General features: G+C 39.5%; 1 protein-coding gene across 4 annotated transcripts in view; it reads left to right on the forward strand.

Annotated features, from left to right (window-relative positions):
• The window catches only part of trappc9 (trafficking protein particle complex subunit 9), a 230048-nt gene that overhangs the window by 73955 nt on the left and 131814 nt on the right, over positions 1–24279 (forward strand). For all 4 annotated transcript variants that reach the window (XM_085262049.1, XM_085262050.1, XM_085262047.1 and 1 more), the window contains one exon: positions 14327–14445. In XM_085262049.1, the coding sequence (XP_085118175.1) occupies positions 14327–14445 (119 nt within the window). The remainder of the gene's footprint in view (positions 1–14326; positions 14446–24279) is intronic.

The raw sequence follows: 24279 nt of genomic DNA on the forward strand, positions 1-24279 counted from the left end.
TTCCCAAATGGAAATATCACTTACATTGAAAGTAAAATTACTTAAATTAATTCACATAAAAGTGATCACATATTAGTGGGTATCACACACTAGTGTGGCAGCACTAGTGTATCTTTAACTTTATCATTAAAAATGATCCAAAATGCTGCGGAGCTGTTGGGCTATTTAAAAAAACAAAAAACAGAACCCCGGCCCAAAAACTGCACAGTTAGTGGTAATTAGTGGTTCTTATTTTGTGCTATTCTACCACTCAAAGCACAGCATGCGTCATTCACCCATTCAAGTGCTTCTTTATATGTCCAAGTGCTTTCACATTTGCACTGTGATGAATGCATCAGGAGACACTCTGGGTTCAGCCTCTTGCCAGCGATTGAACTCGCAACCCTCCGATTAGTAGATGACCTGCCCTGCCTTTTGAACCGCAGCCACCTATACAGTGGAGTCCAATAAAAATAAAAGAATCAGATCGTAATTGAGCTTTATAAACCCCAGTCTCAGTCTGGCTAAATTATCAGGTCTGTAGATCTCTGCTTGCGTACCGTAACATATTTATAAGCTAACCATGAATATTTTTTAAAAAAAGGCTTCGTTAGTAATAAGACATGGATTAGTGCTCTCGCCTCACAGGAAAAAAGGTTCCTGGCTCGAGCATGCAGGTCAGCTGAGGCCTTTCTGTGTGGGATTGTGTCTTTGTAAGTTTCCTCAGGTGCCCCGCTTTTCTCAGTGCAGAAACATACATATTGGTTCAGCTAATGATTGTAAAATGACTCTGAATTGCTTAATGACAGCTGGGAAAAGCTCTAGCCCCCTGTCACAGTGAGTTGCATAGTCATTTAAGAAAATGGATGGTTTCTGTAATAATGTCAAGTGTCTTGATTGAAACTTCTCTACCGATGGTTACTTTTGCATTTGTCTTTCAGTGGAGTGGTGTTGAAACAATAGACGGAACAGTAGCTGACAGAAATTTTGAATAATTGTTGGTGTTTTAAAAAAAATGATGGCTTTACCTTTTAAATTCAGGAGCTTTCCTCTTTTCTGTCATTGCACAAGTACATTTAGCCTATTTCCTTCCATTTTTATAGACAAAGCAATCGCTGAACTAAACTGGTGATCAGTAAGATAATCATTTTGAGGGCTAGCCCTGCAATGGAAAATAGTAAAGTCATCTTTGAACTATCCGTCTCAAATTATGTACATATTGATTGCTGATGAGTGTTCATGTGCTGCTGTACAGAGGAGTGTTCTTGTTCCAGGCATTCTGCCTGCCTTATTTAAGATTCTGCAGTAATAGGATCGAGGTCTCAAGGTCTCCACACCTCCATTTCCCTCCTAGCTTTTAGTTTCCTCGCTTGGATTTCCTCTCTTCTAATTCTTATTTCTGCTTAAAAAAATAGTCCGACCTTCTCCCCTACCTCGAAGCTCATTCATTGTGTTCCTCCTCGTAGCCTCTCATAGTTCATGCCCAGCCTTCTTTCTTTCCTGTCTCATTCCCAAGCTCTCTTCACACTGTTGAACCTCTTTACTACAGCCTCTATGGGCTGATGAATATTAATGAGCGATCAATACGGACCTGCTCGTGCAGCACAGAGTATTTTTCTCAGTGTGTTTGCGTGTACTTGCACGTGAATTCAAATGACAGGGAAAGTAAACGCATACAATGCTGCATGTTTATCTCAGCTCCAGTGCCAACTCGCCTCATGAGGTCATTTAAGCGACACTGCTTTAATGTTTTAATTAGCTGAGCAATAATTGAGGCCCTGAAATAAGGAGATAAGACTTGTTTTCTGCTATAAAAAGCAGTTACTATAGTGACACTATGGGATGCCGTTTTTATTAAACACATTTGATGCTATGTAATGGAGTCACATTAATAACGCTGTGTTAACATGCTGATGAACTTGCTTTGCAGAAAGATTTCGTTTTTTCTGCCTGTGCTCCGTGGAGGATTGTGAAGGTTTACAGATTATGGAAGTTCTGCCATCTTTGCTAATTAAACTGTAAAACCTTGATTATCTTTAGCACAACTGCTACATTCAGCAGCAGTTTAATTGTATTGCTTAGCCAACGCATATGGTGACACATACATTTTAATTCTGCCATGTATGGACAAGTCCTTATTTTATCAGAGGCAACTTGGCCCGAGTATCTTGCCCAGAGGGAATAAGATACTTGGCTGTTTATGCAGTTGTTTTGTGGTGTATGAAACAGATGCATATTACCTCTCTAAAGGAAACGTTTGAGTGGAACATTATTGACGATGATATTGATCGGCACAGGCTTTCTTATTTCTTTTCAAAGTTTTTCTGTCCCCAAGCAATGGTTTAAATACCATTTGTGGCAAATCATTGAGCAATAATCTACCCTTTTGTTATGATTCGGCATTTCAAGATGACATGAATTTGTGTCTAAGAAATACAATCCACAAAAAAACGGCACTGCTCATATAAACAATGTGTTGATCTGCAAAGACCAAAAACAATGCTGAATTGCTGAAATATGTGATTTTCTTCAAGGCAGCACTCTTTTTAACAACCTTGAAAAAATGTGCCAGAAAACCATTGAGCCATTTTCTGTTTTGGTGTTTTCCACGAGGTCTTCAAGATCAACTTATTGATTTATTGGTTGAAAATTGACAAAAATCATTGTTACTCTAACTTAAAAGCTACGATTCTTACAGATGTGGTGTGTATTGTAAATAAATGTAAAGTTTAAAAATATAAAATATCATGTTACGTTTGACCCCTGACCTCTGCTTGAAGGTCAACAGACTTATCTGAAGGTTATTAGTGTTAAAAGTGTTAATGATACTATACAGATCTGTTTAAAACCGTTTTTACTGCCATTGTTTGTATTATAGGGAATTATATATGTGGATTCCTAATATCACATTACTTCGGACTGACCTCTTCTTCATGTCACATTTAACCTCTACTCTTACTTTTACATTTCATATCTACCTTTCAAGATGACCCTAAATGTCATACTCTCTTTGTGAAACGAACGAACAGGGATGATTAGTATTCAGTATGCTGTGAAGGGCCCTGGTTCAGTATTTCAAAAGACACGTTTGTCCTCTTGTAAAAGTTAGATGATAGGGTCTTTTACACTTTGGGTAGACAGCCACTTTTCTAGCTAAGCTAATGTAAATGTGTTGTAGTTTTTATTAAAAAGGAGTACCCATATTTTGTAGCAGTTTCTTAAATGTTTAGCCAGCTAAACAAAATCTAATCTGAAGAAATGCTTGTGACCAACTGTTCACGTATCCTGTGTCAAAAGCAATTATAACAACAAATAAAATTTTAATAAGATTTTTAAAAAAATGAAAGCAAAAAGATGCCCATTGTTACCGATCCATTTAATTGAAATTTCTCTGTGTTATAAATATTCATTGTCCTTGGTAGCACAAGTAGGTCAACACAATCAGTCCTGAATGAATATAGTTGTTAAAAACTGCAATAACAAAATCTGAAGATGGCTGTGAGCATGTGGATGAATACGAATGTGGACACATGGAAACTTTCCTTTACTTTGCCCACATGAAATATGAAAACAAACTCTGTGTGTGGTCAGAGATTCGGTGTGCACACTACTTGTGTGTTGTTACTTAATGCAACTGTACACAATTATGTGCAGTAATTCACCACGGTGCAGAGAAAATCAGCCTGCTAGCTTAACTGTCCACGTGGCACTCAGTGTGTAGTGTTTGAGCTGAGACCAGTGGGTTAAATTATGCCACGGGAAACAGAGGCAACATTCAAAACAGGTTGACCCTCAATGATTTATCCTCAGACAGGCTTATCTCTCATTCTGTGTCCAGCTCAAAACCACGAAATCATAACACAGGATCAAATGGAAGTGATGTCATCACTCAGGAGTAATGGGCCTTGACTTACAGTGCTTTATTGTGTTAAATGGTGTGGGCGTCGTATCTAATGACAGTGTCAGTGTCTACATTAATGCTGCGGCTGTCTTTGAAGACAGCACCTTGTACCGTAGTCAGTGTCTGCAACTGTCAGAGAAAGAGACGCCAGAGACGCATCACTGGAGGCTGGAAGAATTTTTTTTTTTAAAATCTTGCATGTCCTCAGTCGACATCTCTGAGCGTATGCACTGCTGTCCTACTGATGTAGCTAGTTTCAGATTACTTAACTTTTAACTTAGACCGCCAGGCTGAGCTCTTAAGAACACCTTTTTTAAAAGTATTTAACCTGTGACATTTTGATGTTAGATTTCAAATGTACTCTCGTTGTCAAATCATACAGCACAGCTGCTATTCAATCTACACTTTCCTTTCCATGGAAGCTTTTTATATTTTTGCTGTTGTGAACAGCTCGAGTATGTGGATTCTTTTTTTGGAGAAAATCTTTGTTTCAAAAACTTTGTTTTTACTTCCAAGGTACAGACTAAATCAGTCTGTAGTGCTCACTATCAGAAAAGAATTTGTTAAAATACACTGATCGAAAAATGTAAAAGAAAAGCTTTGAAATCACATCAGGGAAAAAAATAAATAATGCTGGACATCTATACTCGTATGGACAAGGTAATATGTTAGGAATATAAGGATGCCATTTGGTGCAAATGGAAATGCTCAGCCTACAGAGAACTGAATTTAAAGACACCTTGAAACATAATGTCCCAGAGGTGTTGTATTTTTACTTATTTTTAGTGAGGTGAGCTTGGTATTGATTCCATCATCCTCCAGGAGCTGCCTGCAGACTCGCACCATATGAGGCCAGGCAGTGTCGTGCATCATGAAGTACCTAGGACCCACTGCACCAGTGTAGGCTCTTCTAATTCTAGTACAGTGGTTTGCAAAAGTATTTGGCCCCCTTGAACTTTTCCACATTTTGTCACATTGCAGCCACAAACATGAATCAATTTTATTGGAGATACCAGTCCTGGTGATTGGTGAAGGTCCTCTATGATCCTGTCTAGCTCTCCTGAAGTAACCGGCTGTCTCTTAGAATCTTCTTTATGCTCTTGAGACTGTGCTGGCATATAGAGCCAACCTTCTGACAGTGGCATATATTGATGTGTCGTCCTGGAAGAGTTGAACTACCTGTGCAGCCTCTGTAGGGCACAGGTATTACCGCATGCTACCAGTAGTGACACTGACCCTAGCCAAAATCAAAGCTAGTGAGGGGGTAAAAGTTGTCAGAGAAGATGAGGGAAAACTCTCAGTGGCCTTCACCTGTAAATCCATTTCTGTTTTGGGGGGGTTGTCTCATAGTTGCCCCTCTAGTGCACCTGCCCTTAATTTCATTAATACCAAAGCGGCTGAAAAGGATTAGCAATCCCCTCTGCTGCTTAGCTGACCAATATCCAAGAGGTTTTATTGAGTTGGTATTATGCTATGAATCAATTCCTGATATAAATCTTATGTAGGTTTCCATATAACTCTCATCTTGGGCAATACATATCATTGATGAATCAAAGCAGCATTTATAAACATTTGCAACCTGCTTTCTCTCATTGCTAGAGGTGGCTTTTAAAAAATATTGTAAAGCTGTAAAAGCATGTCCCTTCAAAAAGATGTGGAAATCCACCTTAATCCTTCAGTTTAGCTACAAGAGTAATCAATCTTTGGGAAAGGTGTCTCACAGCAGCTGAATTTACTCTGAAATAATACAAACAAACAAAGTTGGACATTGGTCTGTCTCATGAAATCATGAGGGAGGAGAAAGAAACAACTCCACTCTTTTCAGCTCATATACTATCAAATCCTAGTGACTGTGATCGCTAATCACTTCACGCATTCCCTGATCTTTGTCACTTTGACACTTAGATTTCTAACTAAAATTAGTTTTTCAGTTTAAATGTGGAGGCATTTATATGCTTTATAAAAATAAATCAATCCAAATGAGGTAATACATAGTTAAAAAATTCACAGGCGTCATCGGCAAGTTAACTTAATGTACACAAAGAGCCAAGAAAAGGGGATGTTTTGCTCCCAGATCTGCTCCTGTGTTTGAAACGCTCCCCGGATGTCCTACTCGGATCAGCTGCAGATGCTTATTTACGGTATAGATATGTATCAAAGTATCAAAGCGGAGACCGAAGTGGAATTTAATTTTGTGGAAGAGAGAGAAGTCGCAACAAGACAAATCTAGTGAGTGAAGATTGTGATGTTTTTAGCGTGCTGTACGCTTTTAACTGACTTTATACGTGTGTCTCACTGTCCTCCTTAGCCCGTAAGCCCGGTTTAGAAACTAGCAACTAGGCTGCTATCAAAAACTAGCTGTAGCCTGAATCCTTATACTTACTGCCCTTCACTGATTTCTGCTGAAATTTAGGATTCATTCTAAAGTTTTATTAATAACATGTAAAGCCCTACATGGCCCAGCTTCTGTTGCTGTAGCAGAGCTATGAGACCTGACCCCAGCAGTTGGCCTCTCTTGTTGTCTGATCGGGGTCTTCAGTTGTTTGATGCGCCTGTGTTAAAACCAGAGAACCATTCTTTAGAGGCTGTAGCTCCTAAACTTTGGAACAGTCTTCCTCAGTCTGTCAGGTTGGTCGAATCATTTTGTTTTAAATAACAGCTCAAAACTAATTTTATAGGTTAGGCTTTCTTTAATCTCTCTGTTCCATTTTCATTTTGGTCTTTGTTCTTCTCATAGTGTACAGAGGTGTACATATGAAGGGATGAAAGTAAGACTGTATGTCAAACTATGCATGTTTGACTGTGTGTTTGTATGTTTGGACATGCACACTTATTTTTGATGTGCAGTTTTATGTCAGACTGCTATGTATGCTAATACTATGCTACTATGTCTAAATTTGATAAATATGGAAACAGCTCTGATCGCTAGCTGTTTTCCCTCACATGTTACCAGACATCATCTTTTTTTTAACTCATAGAAACATATCAGATAAAATCTAAAAAAATCCTCTTAACATTAATGAATAAAAAAACTAAAAGATGCCACAAATACCCTGTTTGCTAATGTCACTGTTAAAAAGTCCAATCACTGCCTTATCAACTACAATCCCCTAATCTTATGCACAAATTACCAACACAAAAAAATAAATTTTTTTCTACAACTTATCACTGATTGTATTTTCTTTTACTGATCCATCCATGCAATTGGAAAACTTTAAATGTTCAAAACCTTTAATGTTTTTATATCTTATGAACCCCCATTAAAAATAGAATTAGTTGCAGATATAATACTTGGCTCTGTTCACAAGTCTTCATTGCCATCAACAGCAGAGATAAAGCACAAGAACGATCCAAGGTCTCTCCCTGAAGATTTCTCTAGGCCACAAAGAAATGTCTGCACTAGCCTGATTAGGAAAGCTAAATCAAATTATCATCTAGTGACAGTCATCTAGTCTTACTTCCACTAAATTCTACAAGACTGTGTCAACTTTTTAAATTAATCAAGGTCCCACCTTCCACCTCAGATCAAGGAGAGATCAGGTTGTGGGTTTGATGATCCTGAAAGACTCCATAGCTGAAGCTTTGAATTACCATTTCCTCCCTTGTGGTCTTTTTATTTAACAGGAATATGTGTTCATTCTACTATATATAATTACCATATTGGTTCTGCAGAGGGATGCCTCAATGCCTCACCCCTTTCTTGACTATTTTTTTTGTTGTAAAGTCATAAGTCCTAAGCCTTAAACTATGTGCTCTAAACTAAGTGTTTTGCATATTTGCCACATTTACATGTCTCAGATCATTAAACAGATTTTAATATTAGACAAAGATAATCCCAGGGAATACAGAATACAGTTTTTAAACGATTACGTCATTTATTAGAGGAAAAAAACAAATCTACCTGACTCTGTGTGACGTTAAGTGATACCTATCCCTGGGAGAAAGAACTTCTTTGACATTTTGCGATAACTGCTAATCAGTCTTTTACATCACTGGAGGAATTTTGGCCCACTCTTCTTTTCAGAAGTGTTTTAATTCAGCCACATTGCAGACTTTTTGAACAGGCGTAGCTTGTTTAAGCGCATGTGCAAGGATCACAATCAGATTTTAGTCCAGACTTTGACTAGACTTCTCCAGACTTAAACAATCAGAGGTGGACTTGCTGTTGTGTATATCAAATAATTGTCCTGCTGTAAAACTTAAGTGCGCTTGAGCTTCAGGGCATCAACTGACAGCTCGACTTTCTTCTTTCATTGTCACATGTGTTTAGTCTGGACATCACTATGAAGAGAACTGGGCTCTGAACCTGTCGTTTCTGGTATTCTCTGGAAAATGTCAAACAAAATCCAGGATGTTGGGCTGTGAGTTTAGGTGCATCTAAAAGATGTCAGGCCCTCATGCCACCCTCATCTGCATGTTTCTGATAGTTTGGTCAGGAACTAGCCTGCTGGAGATTATTGTAATCATTGTATGTCCTCTACACCTTTGAGATAGGGACTGGGCTGGGAGGCTTGGAACACCTTACTATTTCATGTTTAGATGTGCCATCCTGCATGACCTTTGCACCCTGAATGGCATGCATGTATCATCACATGCTAACAGTAGTGACAAGAACATAATAAAAAGTAAAACTGGAGAAAAATCAGTCAGGAGAGATGAAGAGAGAACAATGGTCTGGGGCTGCTGTCAGCAAATCCACTTCCTTTTTTCTGGGGGTTGTCTTGCTCTTGCTTCTGCTGTTCCCATGTGGTCACTTTCATTTTTTACTAAAGCAGGTCAAATGGATTCACAGTGGTTTTTACGTCTTGCACAGTTTAATTAACTTTGTTATGCTGTGATGTTTTTATTATCTTAGATTTTGAGCAGCATATAATAACAAGTTTATCAGCTGCATTGAAAAATATGCCACAGTAGTTTGAATTTCATGAATTGTGATGTCCAGAAAAGACAACTATGCTGAAATACACAATATGTGACAGAACGCTTTTAAACACAGTGATCAACACTGCGGTCTTTAACAGTTAAAGTTTATATTGAATGAGGATCGGGTCCAGCAGTGCTTGACTTGCATTTTCCATTATCTTGATGGTTCTTCCTCTGAACGACCAATTGAAAAAGATTCTAATGTAACGGTCATATTTTCAAAATCTGTTAGATATACTTGTCTTGTAGGAAAAAGCCTCGTAAAGGTGAGTGCAGCTGACCTATCATCACTGCATTTCATGGACGTCTAGATCTCTGCTAATAATGTTCCATTTATTTCAGAAATGACACTCCCAATCTTTGCCCCTCTATTTAAACACTGGCAGCAAGGCCGCCTGTGATAAAAATGCTGAGTTCACCTGAATTTCCCTGAGGCCGTTAGGCAACGAGACAGATGCTGATTGGAAGGTGGGTGAAAAAGGAGGTGATGATTGTGAGGGGTGCCATCGTTAATCACAACACTGATTACTCACACGGTCCCACTTTACCACAGGACACGGCGAGTCATGTGTGTCTCCTGAAAGAGACTGTGTATCATAAAGCTGGATTCGACTAATAAAGTCCTACAAGCGTCACTTTTGGTTCATATCCTTCCCCGGCACTCAGAGTTTATGCCTGCATGTACATCTAACCTATTAAAAAGCAGGATATAGCAAATGAGTAAATAGGAGGAGACTGTGTCAGCCAACCAGTCAGCTTTGAATCTTTAGCAAAACATTTAGTCAGCGTTTCTATGTCCAGATGAATCCACTGTTTGGGGTTTTTAGTAAGATGGCTTAACTGTTAATGCCAGTTGACAATGTGATGATTTTTTTTTTTTGGGGTGGGGGGCTCATGGTTAATTATATTCATATACATAACAATTGTTCTGCTTTATTTGTAGGATATTTTAACCACAAGGAACTTGTTTCGTTTCAGACTGGGATCGTCATGTATTCAGATATTTAAAGTTGAGCAGTAGAGCCAGAATGATTTTTGATTTTTTATTCTTTTCCTAAAATTAGGTATTTGCCAATCTGTCCAGCTGACACAGCTGATAAATACATTTAAAAACAGAAAAAAGTTGATTTAAAAAAACAAAACAAAACAAAAAAAACCCCAGGAGTAACACTTTTCAGCCATGTTAAGGTTTTTTTGTTTTTTTGTTTTTTTGCCTGTCCCGTTTGGCTCTTGTGCCATCAGAATTATTGTCTAAAGGCGAAGAAAGATGCCCAACGGATTTAATTTACCAAATGGACCATCCCAGCCTTGCCATAATGGTCCATTTGATTCACCTTTTATTGTTTATTTTATTGTATTTTCACTTGCTAAATACGGGACAGACTTGACTGGGGAAAAGAAAGAGGGAAAGAGAAACAGTGGAGAAGAGGGACGGTGATAAACGGCAAAAAACAACAAAATAAGCAGACGAAAAATACAAATATCAATCACCTGGATCACCTGTTGAGAAAGAAAAAAGAGAAAACAAGCAGAAGAAAAAAAAAAAAGAGCAACATAATAAACAACATCACCATGGTCTATGGGAATATGACAGTAAATACTAAATATTAAACATTATTGTGCAGCATGTAATATCGACAGCGCACAGTGTGCTTTAAGGTAGGAGCCAAAAAGGGTGTAGTTTGTGTGTGTGTGAGCACCCGTGTGTAAACCTGTGAGCATGAACGCGCTTGTATTAAAAGGTTCCTTCATGTAATGATCTGCTAGAGGGTGTGGGGGGGCCACAGCCCCGTCCTCCAGGGCATGAAGCAGGTATGGAGGAGATCATGTTAAGGTTGTTGACGTGGCTTAGTGTGTCCACCAGAGGACAGTCTGCAAATTCCCTGTTTGCAACACAGCTCCTACAACCAGTTGAGCCAAGCAAATTCGGGGAGAGCGTAAGTGAGTGCATAACTACAAATAACAAATATATTTGCAGTGACTAATATTTGAGCTGTCATAGTGTAACCATTGTAATACCTCGTCCATCCATCTGCTTCCGCTTATCCTTTTCAGGGTCGCGGGGGGCGCTGGAGCCTATCCCAGCTGTCATAGGGCGAGAGGCGGGGTACACCCTGAACAGGTCACCAGTCTGTCGCAGGGCTGGTGACCATTCGCGCTTACATTCAATCCCGCATTCACACCTATGGGCAATTTGGATTAACCAATTAACCTATCCCCACTAACTGCATATCTTTGGACTGTGGGAGGAAGCCGGAGTACCCATGCAAACTCCACACAGAAAGTCCCCGGCCTGATGGTGTAATTGAACTCAGGACCTTCTTGCTGCGCGGCAACAGTGCTAACCATTGTATTAACATTAAGAGGCAACTAGGTTTGTTGCTTTCATTTACAAAAGCACCATTTTTGGTGGGCGAGTATTGAGTTACTTAATTCTGGTGGTATTTTTTACCAGCTATTAAATTGCTGGTATTGTGAAATCTCTGCTTAGTAGTTCAGCTAATATCCATCTGATATCACTTATGGTTGTTAATTACAGCAAGATAAATCATTCATTTCTTTGTTAATGCAGTAGTAGCCTTGTATCTGAGTCCTGCAGAATATGCAGTATTGGCTCTAATAACTGCAGGAGACAGTTGGTTCTGCTTTTTTTCTTCAGTATTATATGATAATTAGTTTTTCTTCAATAATATAAAATACAATTACTCACACATAAGTTGCATTTCACCTGACATTTATTACAGAACATGATATTAGACCCACCTCAAACATATTATTGTGGTAATGTGGCAACGCAGTGAAAACAGCGCGACAGTAACTTTGCACGGTAATAAGGTGCAACTTTCTTGTTTGGCTGGAAAAAATCTCCTCATTCAGCACAAAACTGCAGAAAGAAGCAATTACCTACCAGCTGTTAAACACAGTCGAGCAAAAAAAGATTTTTCTCCAGATTCAAGTTATTATTTGTCTTTCATTTGCCAGGTGGTCAGAAAAAAGAGACTCCAAATGAATAACAGTGTAACTGTTAGATGTGTAAATAAGCAGCTTGTTTGCAATAAAAGTTGATGATAAAAGTTGATGATAAAGTAAATCAGTGTTGTGTTCTCAACTTGTTTCTGTTGCCCCCAGGTGGCCCCAGAAGTCTGTTATTGTAGGTGTACCTAAATGAAGCCTCTGGTTAGATCAAAGTCCCCTTTATCTGCAGCAGGTGGGCAGAGGATAATTAATTAGTTTGAGAATTTTCTCAAAAAGTGCCTGGGTCCTTACTAACACGTTCCGAATCGAGAATCAGGCCTTTATTTAAAATAGACTGCAGTTGGAGACGAAAGAGCCCGAAGCACTGTGTGTTTGAACAAACTGTTCTTATTTATTTCATCAAAAAAATATGCAAGAAGGAAATCTGTGTGTTCTTTCTACCGTTTATGAATTCTTGCTATTTTTACTAAGATTTTTTCTCATCTGCTCACAATTGTTACGGCTATATTCATTTGTTTTTCCTGCCAAGTTGTTAGTCGGAAATGCAACATATCCATGTTTATTGGTTGTTGTTGTATTTTTAGCATAATCCAAATTTTCACTTAAATGAATTCTAGCAGCACAGTAGTGTAATCCTTTAGTACAAGCAAGTCCCTTTGACAGAAGTCCTCTTCCATGTGGTTCTATTGAACGGTTTTCTATGTAGCTATTTTAGAGCTGGACAGTTTGTGAATATGTCCATCATGAACCCAATAGCCCAAGCTGCTGCAAAGGCCGGTAATTTCCCTTCTCTAGGGGGAAATTGCAGGGCTTTTTATCCTGCTGACGTCGGAGAGTGACATGATTCCTTTGACGTCAGAGCTTAAGCTGTGGGCGTCATTTTTGTGTATTGTTTCAGTGAGTTCAAAGCGCAGCAGCCCCTCTGGTGGTGCCTAACAGCTGCTGATTGTGCAGCTACTTCTGTGTCCATGCTGCTTCTCTCAGGTCATGGACATAAAATCATTCATTCATATCCTCATGCACAAAATAGTACCATAAACCCAGTGATCTCAGATTTTCTGTTATTTAAAAGTTTGAAAATCAGATAGGCCGTAGAGCAATTGTGATGCAATAGATGAACTATGTTTGCTATCTGATAAGAAAAATGATAACAGCAGCCTGAGATAAAGTCCACTGATATTTTGTATCATTGGGTAAACCTCTGCTGTGTATAGACATGATTTTATGTCAGTGACAGCAGAGAAATTGTTAGATCTCTCAGTGTAATGCAATATATGCTGACAGCACTACACACTAGAACTTACAGAATGAACATAAAGGTTAATCAAGACCTTTCGGAACAGCATAACTATAAAGGTTCATCACTGTGTGTTAGTTTCAGGGTACCCACTAATTTCGTCTGACCCCAAGTCGTGCTCATGCTAATTGTTGCCGTCCTGATTAAGTTAGTTATCTTTGAGCATGTGTGCAAGTTACAGTAACTGATGCAGAAATATGTATTACTAATATTTAGCTGTGTGCTGGCAGTTATCAGAGGTGTACCAACTTAGCCTATAAAATAACCCATGCAGAGTATTGATGGGGGCTCAGGTTTCGCCCATTGGCTTTTTGGAGGGACCACCAGGAGCCAATTAACAGCAAGAAAGGGAAGTGAGAGTCCAGTAGTGAGGAAGCAGCACACATACATTAGGACCTTTTATAGAACATGTAAGTTGCCTAAACTAAATAATAAGAAAAAGAGAATGAAGAAATGTGAGAGATTTAGATAAAGATTTCGTCTGAATACGTCTGAAACAGAGTCCCCCTTTTATAATTATGTTGTGTGTCATATAGTCGTAGTCATATAGTTGACAGATTGGAATTAGGCCTCACTTACAGGACCACATACAGAACATAATCATGCTAACAGATTAGACCAGGGCTGTTTTCACACCTGGTGTGTTTGGTCCGTTGGTGATCGCCAACCTCGATCCAGACCAACTATCAGGCTCACGTTGCAAGATTGAGCTAAAACGCTTCTGTGGTCTGTTTTGTATTGTATTCTGGGATGCGGCAAGGTACTATATATGTGCAAGAGTCTGTAAAATATAGTTACTACTACTAGTTAGCAATACATTTTATGATTTCAGTTCACATTTGAGGAAATTCACACATAGTTTGGTACCAATTCTTTTAACATTTTAGCTGCACTTCTTTCTTTTGGGTCTTAATTAAAGACTAGCCTCTAAACTGTCTCTGTACTAAGTGTTGCTCCTCATGGTTTTGGCTTCTGCTGAAATTGTAGACCTGCCATGCTGAGTGAATTGTCTGTCAAAAGTTTAAAAACACTAAACAGTTGTTTTGGTTTGCATCAGATCTAATTTAGGTCTTTCTGAGCTTTCTAAGCACTACCCCATGAAGGAACCTCAGGAGTGACGACGATATTTTATAATGATACCCAACAGTTGTAGAAATACTCGAACCACAAATGATGCAAATGCTCTGCCAACTTCAATTTAATGATTTCTTGTTTTTTTCTGACTGTGTTTTGCTGTGCTTTGTCAACAGATGGAATCAGTGTGACGGGCTTACCAATCTCCAGTCCCCTCCGCCAAGTCCTCAAACCCAGGGCTGAAACCAAGCCCGTCGGCAGCGAGTCCAGCAAGGCTGAGTACAGCCACATTAAGGTGACTAAATAAAAGCCTCTCTGAAGTGCGTGGGGAAGAAAGGAAACCTTTGCTCAGTTCAAAATGCAAACAGTCTGTTTCTTGTGCTTTCTGGCTTATTGTATGGTTTAGTGAAAATCCATTTTCATCCTTGTCCAATCTCACTGCACCTTTTCTCAAATGATAAGTATCTCTGGCTAGTTTCTTTACTTTCTTACTTTGCCTCTGTCTCTCTTCCTGTTCACACCAATAGCTCTGTATACTGTGTGTGCATGGTTTTGCACAATTTACTGTCAATTAGACTTTCTTGTAAATGTCTGTGGAAGCAGTGTGTTTATGTGGATGGTAATACATCTTGGCTCCTGATGCACTCTGCTCATTGAATCTGAGCTGTAGACACGAGGGGAACATCTTGGGTTTTTGTACAAAAATAGCAAGAGTGAACAGGAGAATAAATTAGACTAGGTAATAAAGAGTGGTGGAAAGGAGACCGGCAGAATGAGAATGCACAGGATCAGCAGGGGATGTAGTTTCACTGAGGACTTGTGGGTATCTGAAGGGTAGAAATGGGCGGTCTGACTGAGTCTAGTTGCTGAGGGTTCACCTGTAGCACAGCAGACACCTGCAAGTGTGGAGACTGCATTGTGTTGCCTTTGAAAGTCACAATGCCACAATACCTGTGAAAGCTTTGTCCTGTATGAATCATCCAGAGAGAAAACCTATTTTGTTTGATGTTCAGATGTGCTACCGAACACACCTTTTCCATTGAAAAGTTTGATAGGATGATGACTAATTGTTGGGAGGGGGAAAAAAAGAAAAACCTTTTTTCATAGTCTAAGCCTTGGTGAACTTAGAAGCTTCTGCAAGGACTTGTCTAGCACTTACATTATCTTATAAAGGGAAAAAATGACTGGGCCAAATGATCGTAGATGAACAAAAAGTGGATATTGTGCTTTATACTATATTTCTTTAACTTAATGTAAAGATTTGGTTATACTGTATAATGCAAAACTGCTTATTATATTTTTTTGTGTGTTTTGTGTGATTAATGGCCATCTAAACAGAAAAAACTTACAACAAAATGTAAACTATTTTTGATCTTTTTATTAAGTATATACAATTATTAATAGTTGAAGCTCATATCATACATGGCCAAGAATTTAAGAAAATGAGGTTGGTGTATGTATAAATAATTCCTGTTAACCAGCGTTCAGGCTTCAGCCTGCTCTAAACCCTTGGTTTCAATTTTTGGTGAGAGAAGAAATTCCTAATATATTCACCTCAGATGCAAAGCTTTAGCTATGAGCAAAGAGGCCCCACCCACCTGTTGTTCGAGCTGGCATGAAGGGAGGGGAAAGGAAAGTAAACAGCTTTTTTCAGACAGGGGATGAACTGAGGGACTGCACCAGTGCCCAGGATGAGATGCATGAGGATTATTTGGGATCATGCAGAGTAACTCCAGCAGAGACAAAGAACAAAAATATGGAGCTGGAATTTAAATGACAGGATATCTTTGTGTTTTGAGCCTTTTTGTTTATGGTTTGGATAATCTGCAGTGCAAGGTCAAAAGCAGCTGCAATATTAGTTTGTTCAGAGAGAACATCTTATCAAAATTCTATTTTAATTTTCTGTACTTCCTAGACAGAGTTTTATGTATTGTTACGTTCCCCTGGGGGGGTCTAGGCGGTGAGGGGGGAGTAACAAAAGTGACCGGGTCAGAAAAAGGAGTCAAGGAGGCGAAACAGTAAAATGAAATAGTTTTATTGAAGTAATTCAACTAAAAGAGACGGACAAGCCGCTATCACCATAAAAGTAACACAAACAAAACTCAGGCGTTGGTCAGTAATGCCAAAAAAGTCAAAAGGAAAACGCAGCTCACCAGCTGGAAACCACAAAACACAGCTCACTAGCTGGAAACACCACAAACACTCAGCTCACTAGCTGGAAACACCACAAAACACAGCTCACTAGCTGGAAACACCACAAACACTCAGCTCACTAGCTGGAAACACCACAAACACTCAGCTCACTAGCTGGAAACACCACAAACACTCAGCTCACTAGCTGGAAACACCACAAACACTCAGCTCACTAGCTGTACCCACACAAATGGCACTCTGGCCCAGAGCTCATCCTGCTCTGGGCTTAAATACCTTTAATTGCTGATGGGAGTCAGCTGTACAGGAGGGAAAGGTGGCACCTCAGGCAGGAGGTAGTGGGACACGCCCACACAGGCACCCTCATTAGAGAGAGAGGCCCTGCTAGGGCCGTAACACCCCCTCCCATAAATGCAAACCCATGGTTTGTCAAATTTACGAGGGGCTTCGAACCATCACGTGTGTGTAAAACTCTTATTGGATTTGCTGGATAAGTTGTTAAATATCCATTGTTTAAGATGGGCTGGACATTTTAATCGGTGGTTAGGCTTATTAGAGGCAGAGTTTGATTCTGGGTTTAAAAGCAGAATATGGTGCACGAACCTCCATAAAAAGACAATTACAAAGAGACTCTGGTCGTGCTAGAGTTCTGCCTTTGAGCAGGTTGTAAGGACGTGAGCTTTTTCTTTTCTTTCTTGTAGATGTATTGTTGGACATGCAGTAGACACCAGAGTGATTCATTTCACTGTGTGCACAATAGACGCCTATGCCTGCATGCTATAGCAAATTTATTCTGGGTTTGCAGCTGTATGACTCATTGTTGTTATAGGGTGTATTGTTTTCAGCACTTTGACTCAAACCTACAGGACCCAGCACACTTTTAATGCATTTTGACGTACAAGGGAGGAACAGGTATGGCATTGTTCAACATCCCAGCAAATAAGTTGGGTTGAGTGAATTCTATCATTCTTGGATGACTGTACACCCAATATTAACTGTGATTTTTCTAACAAGCTGTGTGTTTGTATGTCTTGAAAGCTTTCAGTCAAAATCGGGTGTGGACCATGTATGGACTGCTTAAGAGGCACCGTTGCTGTAAAAGTGGACAATCCAGAGTCTGTTTCACGCATTTCCACCAAAATAAAACAATAAGAGTGCCAGCATCAGTACAACACCACAACAATCCGTCACCCAAAGTTGGACCCACCGACTTCTTTGGCTTTGGAAGGGGTTAGCACAAATACTTTCCCTAGGAAGTTACCCCAGCTTCTGCTACATGTTATATAATAATGAGCTCTGAAACATGCAGAAATGTGGGTGGGTTCCTTAATGACAGAAACAGAATTTGCTCGTACCGACTCCACGTTGATCAAAACGAAGCAGCTGATTTGTTTTCAAGTGCACTCTGCTAAAGTTCATTGGCTTTAAAGCTTTAATGGCAAACCACAAGATTTTATGAGAGCAGCTTTGTTGTTTTAGTATTAGCAAACAAGCTAACATAGTAATAAATCTGTTTGATTGTAAGGAGCAGTCAAGCCCAGTTGGTTTATTTTGAGTAAAAAGGAAAAAGATTGCTTAAGCCATTAGATCAGTAGTGGTGACCATCAGGTAAATGTATTCCTTTAATATACAGATCTATATTGACATGTACGCTGTTTATGTTTTTATAGTCTCTTTCATATCACTGACCTCGTTATGACACCAGAGAGAGGGGACATAAAAGGTTCATGAGCTGCACGGCTTACTGTCAGTCAAAAGAATTTGATTTCACCCCTTGACACAGGATGATAGAGGACGCCATCCCTAAAACAGGCACTCTGTATGACGTCACCAATGTAAACGCTAAGTAGACTCAAATAAAAATCAAAGCAGAAACAGGAGGATATATGTGTAAAAGCACCCATAGAGGTCAAGTTTGGCGTGTAACATCTCAGACTTTCTTGACGGACATTGAAATTTAAACATGCTTTACGCAACTTTAATACCCCGTAGCATCAACACGGAACAGCAATTACATACATTACATAACATACATTACATAGGACAAAGGCTCACAGTACAAGACAGATTCCAGCATAAAGGTAGGAAACAAAGGATGATGTGGCTTCAGGAAGTAGAGTGAACAAGCAACCCAGCTAGCTGCTGCTGCATTGGGTTGGCAAGAAATTTGTTTGCGTGAGCAGATATGCTCATGTTTGTGAGACAAAACCCGGTTTTATCCAGCGAAGCCTCTACCAACTGGAATTTGATCAGCGTCGAGGGGACAAGAACAGCCAACATCAGAAGGACATTGAATTCATTATTGATTTTGGGGGTCACATCTGACCCTGAGCTGCTCTGTTTTGGCTAAAGTTATTTAACATTAGCTCACCTGCTAACCTGGATAAACTGTATAAGGTTGGTCTTTTTTCCAAATTCATTTAAAAACTTAAATTCCAAACTTGCCATAACCATATTCATAGTAACTAGCTTGGTAACGATGACCCATTTGAACCTCATTAAATTTTGCCCTTTTTTAGCCTTTGCATTGACAGCAGGCATTTACTGATTTTAACCATTATGCAGTTGCACAGATATTGCAGAGAGCCGAATTTGGCGCTGAGCACAATAATTGCTGTTATTAAATCCAATCTGTGGTTTTATGGGATTGTCCAATATTGATATTTTTGCGACATGGTTGTTTCTGGGAAGCAATTTATGCGTGAATGCCAGCAGCGCTTTCTTCCATATGTCTTCTCTCGTCCATTCGTCTTCTCTTTCTATATTGGTAAGACATAGTAGCAACCCACATGAATTCACAAACCCAGTGAAGAAGTGTTTACATCGTAGAAACTTTAAACATTGCTATTGTAACGAGATGGCTTTCTAACCATTTGATCATCCTTTATGAACTCTCTCCATGTTTTAGTGCCTTTTAGCATACAGCTACTGTTATATGAATACTGTTAATTCGTCATTGTGTGTGCGTGTGATTGGATGAGAGAGAATTTGTATTAGCTGATAATAACGGTTTTTGGCCGGGGGATGGATGGACAGATGCACCGGAAATTGAAACCCTTCTAGCCAAACTGGCTTGGCACTACAGTACCCTGTTCTCTGTGTATCTCCGTCTTTGCTGGGCCAGTGAAGTGTGAATTTGTTTCTAACACCTATACCAAATTTGTCTACTATTAACTGACAGGCATATGCTTCTACACGCTTTCTTCAATAAATCATATTCCTTCATGTTTTGTAAATATGGTCAATGTGTTTATCTGGCACTGTTGTGTTTCTTGGCATGAATATTTGCAGACTATGAGTAAGTGCAATCAATCATGACTGATCTGTATTCAGCACAGGAGGAGTCCACATGTTTATCTCACTGACCTTCCATCGCTCAATCTTAACACCTGTTTTTCAATGCTTCTACCAAACTGCAAATGCCTGTGGGCTTGAAAATGTGTGTGTGTGCTGTCAGGGTGGAATGGATCCACAGTAGGTGAAGGAGACGTGGCTGCTGGGATGTGCCGTTTTTCCCGATTATCTTCAAATCTTCAGGCACTCATCTCCTGCGAGAGCGAGGGCATGTCCTTAACTGGGTTTCCTTGACACTGTCAATTACTTTACTCACCTCGTCACCATAGCTTTATGCTTCAGTCTGTCCTGAGTGGGAGTCCATCACCTCGTGAAGCTCAGTTCTATTTGATTGTGGTGCCAGAACCTTGGTCGTGGACACAAACATCTGATGTGCTTGTCTCTGTTGAAAACATGAAACTTACTTGGAGTGGGAGCAGCTGCAGAGTTTTTTGTGTGGATTCTAGTGTAGGGTGACTTGAGTAACAGTAATCCCACTTTTGTGACTGTGCATGACTCTCTATAACACCGGCTGGTGTGCAGTCCAGTTCATTCACTTAGCCCTCCTGTGAACCTTTCTTTGGCGCTCGCTCGATGTCATCAGGGGCATTTCGAGGGGAAGCTGTGCTACAGAAATAGGCTGGCCCCTCAGACACGTTCGACGATTATCTTCAAAACGCCAAATGTCCGGCATGCTGTGAGACTGCATCCAGTGCAATTTTGCTCTCCTGTTCATAATGCCACATTATTGGAGTATAGAGATTGAGGTTAAAGTGTAGATGTATGTGCTCCTCTGAGGGAAACATTCTAGGACAGAAAGCTTTTACCGGGCTTCCTTGTGCCAGAATCAGGGGTCTTAGAGTGCACAATTTTCTGTGCGACTTGCACCTCCTAACCCAGCCAAATATGAAATGAAATAGTCTCATTGCAGGTGGTTATTTGGAAGACATTTCTGCAGTAATGTCTCTGATAGGGGCTCCCAAAGTGGATTTGATGCTCAGAGCCTTTTCTATTCTCTGCTTATACTTTATGTATAATTGTGTCTGTTCAACAATTTCACTGTTGGTTTATAAAGTAAACCTCATTCCTGATCTGTAGCTTCCTGAGGTCTTCCTGAGTAGCTTCACAGTAATAATGTGAAGGCATCATTCTGATTATCAGTTGAATCAACACCTCTAAAACAGTTCAAACAAAATATTAAAACCTTAAAATACTAACATTTTGTTCCTTCTAAAGAATGACTTTGTTGTCCAGCTACAAGCAAGTCGTTTTCACCAGCTTTCAGTGGAATTGTCCACACATTCAGGACCCTCAGGTGGCTTCGGTGAATTAAGAGACTTCAGCAGAAATGATCCGAACCAAAGAAACTCGGTCTAGGCCTAAAACCCGCTCTATTTGTCAGATTTCTTTAGCTGTGCCTTAGTCTTCCACTGAGTGAAAATGATAGCAGCCTGTAGCCTATAGATTTGCACTTGTTATTATTCTTTCACAAAAACATTATCCATCTGTCAGGCTGGAATTGTTTGTGACTTCCTCAGCATGCTAATGCAATAGCCAGCATTCTGTCTGCACAGCTATCTGCTGTTTCTGTGTATTGAGTCTCTTTGGATCTGAAGTCTTTTCTTTCTGCTTTTTGATCATTTCAATTAAAAAAACTATTCATTATTGGTTAGTTTTAGCTTCATCATGGTCTTCTCAGCTCAAATAGGACTAAAGTCCACAAAGACACTCAACAGCAGTTGTGTAAAAACACTACGGTGTCAAAGATTGTGGCTACATAATCACAGACAGTGACAGAAGAGTGCAAATGACAGCTTAAGTTTAGAAAAATCAGTTTAGCAGTTCAGACTAAAAAAAACAAACAAGGGAAAATAAGTTAAATGGTCTGAAACATTGTTACAAACATTCACTCATGCTTATATTCACAACAATGGAAATTTTAGATTTTTGAATAGGATGTAAATGAAAACCAGACAACACATGACACACATTTCAAACACGTGCAAACATGGGTTCAAATGGGGTTCAGCTCATGTGAATATTTAGTTAAAATATCCTCAAACTAGTAATACTGTGTGAGGTTGTGGTTATAAACATAAATCTAGATGATTCTGTATCCGTTAATGTAGAAACACTCGTTAGTTCTTATGAGTTTAGGAGCTAAATTTTCGAAATCTCTTCAGGAAGCATCGACTCAGCAAACTTCAAAAACCTTTCCAGGATTTATTCTTTTTTTGTTACCTTTTGAACCTCATAACACACCATTACTATGTCATAACTTGAGCAAGGTTTTATTTATTTTCAGATTGTCGGTAAGTCCCAGACACACATATATTCCAAGACATTCATCTTAAACATCCTGGCAACAAGGAAAATTGAATCGTGCTTGAGAAAAGCTAATGTAAGCACTTTTGAAACCGTAGACGAGTGTGCCTATGGCTGTGTGCAGTGAGAAAGAGCTATGCCTTTGGAAAAGAAATGCTGTCCAACACACACACACAGTTGGGTGAGTGTTGGGGGTGGGCGGGCAGAGCTTCTTCAGGCCTAATCAAATCCAGTAGAGACAGTCAGAGTCGGCTTGCTGCCTGCCAACCAACCTGCCTGCTATTTTTAGAAGCCCAGCCCTGCCGATGGCACTTCAGCTCTCTCCACATATACAGATCCCGGCTCGTGATAGAGATATTTATAACTGCCACAGTTGTCTGCCCAAGTGTGAAACTCCAGCTGAACAACTGAATGATTTTCTCCTCTGTGGCGCAGGATTAAAAATGTTCTTTCTTATCTCTCCCCTTTGGCTTATCCACAACCAACTTTATGTTCAGTTGTATAGCGCTTTGGGTTGAGATTTTTGAAGACTGTGTGAATTTAGCTATAGGATGCTGTGCCTATGGAAGAAATTAAGCATTTAAAGCTGATTGCAGGTTTGTGTCAGGCCATTTTCCGCCAGATGTGGCATTTTCTCACTCTTTTTTTTGTGTGCTTTGTTTTAGCAATGGGTGTCTAGAATGACAACTGATGCATTAATGCGTGTCACCACAACCTGTGCTTACCTTAGAACTCCGTCCCATCATGCTAAACTAAGCTCCTTGCATATAGCTTCTTTTTTTTCCTGCTGTTTTTAGTTATGTGACAACCCCAAGATTTATAGACTCTGAAACTGGTCATGACGCTGGGAATCAAATCTGAAATGACTGTTAAATGTTTCCAAAGACTTCTGAAAAATATGCGTTTGTTGTTTCAACCCACTGTTAGTTGCATAAGCTATGTAGTTAGACAAAATGCTATTTGCACTGACAATCTAAAAGACTGAACTCTCTCGTGTCTGATTTGATCATTCCATATCACACCATAAAATTTTGGAAATCCACTGCGAGACAAAGTAGAAGCCTTCACTTTGTTAGAATTTAGGTTGTGTTTTTCAGTTAACATGACATTAACAGTTGGGCGCCTTCCATTTATTTAGTTAAAATGTTGGATAGTAGTTAAGTCAGATGAACTGATATGGCAACTGTTCAAGACTAGACACCGTCTGTGAGCAACTGCTAGCAATGCAGAGACTATAGCATTGTGACAGTGGAAATTAGTTATTAGATTATCATAATGTTTTTTTCCCAATCTAACCACTTATTGTTAGTTATTATTGCTGCCATAGACGTCATACTACAATGACCCTGAAGTTATAGATGAATCCATGTCAGATAGCATGCAAATTTATCTAAATGGCACTCACCAGTGTATTGAAAATGAATGAATGGGATGTTTAGTGTTGGCCAAGCAATGGCATCTCACCAAGAAATCTAAAAGTGCAGCACAAAGTGAACATTATTATCTCATCTTTACCTGAAGGAGCTTTTTCAAGATGAGCACAATTCATACAATTCAGCACAGTTAATAACACGTTTTCTTTCCGGGCTATCCATTACTACCGGTCTTTATCCAAAACGCTAGTTATTGACGTCTATAGAAAATTGCACGTCTTAGCAGAGAATGTGAGTTGACGCTGCAGTGTCACTCCCATGAGAAGAGTAATGTTAGTCGTTCCAAATATTGACTTTAAGCTCATTAGAATTGTACAGATGCTGCTTTTTTTGCTTCATATACTGTATGTCTGTGTGTGTTTGCACGATTCAATAAATCACTGCACCTATTTCCCCACCTTTTTGTTTTGTTTTTTTCCAAGGTGTGGCTCGAGGCTTTTTGCCCAGTACAGTAACTAATGCTTATTACAAAAGCTGAAAAATGAAGTACTGTGTTTTTCACTTCCAGGGCTCCACACTGGTGTAATAACAGAAAGCTTTGATATCAAAGCTCACTTTGGTTGTAAACAAGTCGATAGCGTTTTATTCACAGAGACACAGGATAAAAGCAATAATTCAGTCAACCTATGATTAGGCTTCCTGTGTACCCAGACATCTTGGCTTTGGCCTCTGTATCATGGTGGATAGTATCAGTCTCTGAAGGCTGAACTGAACTTTACTGCGACAAAGAGAAAAGATTTTGTAGACTTTTGTGAGCATGCTGTTGATGTCCATGATCATCATCTGTGTTTATGCAAAATGTTCAAAGTGAACAGTTCTCAGGTGTTGGTTAGATTTCTAACTGTGGTGTTCTTGAGAGTTGAGGGAATGTAAAATAATGGAGACTA

This window comes from Mchenga conophoros, linkage group LG22 (assembly GCF_057382185.1).
Source record: "Mchenga conophoros isolate Kocher_MC1m ecotype Shallow Benthic linkage group LG22, M_conophoros_male_GT1.1, whole genome shotgun sequence".
NCBI classification, from domain to species: Eukaryota; Metazoa; Chordata; class Actinopteri; order Cichliformes; family Cichlidae; genus Mchenga; species Mchenga conophoros.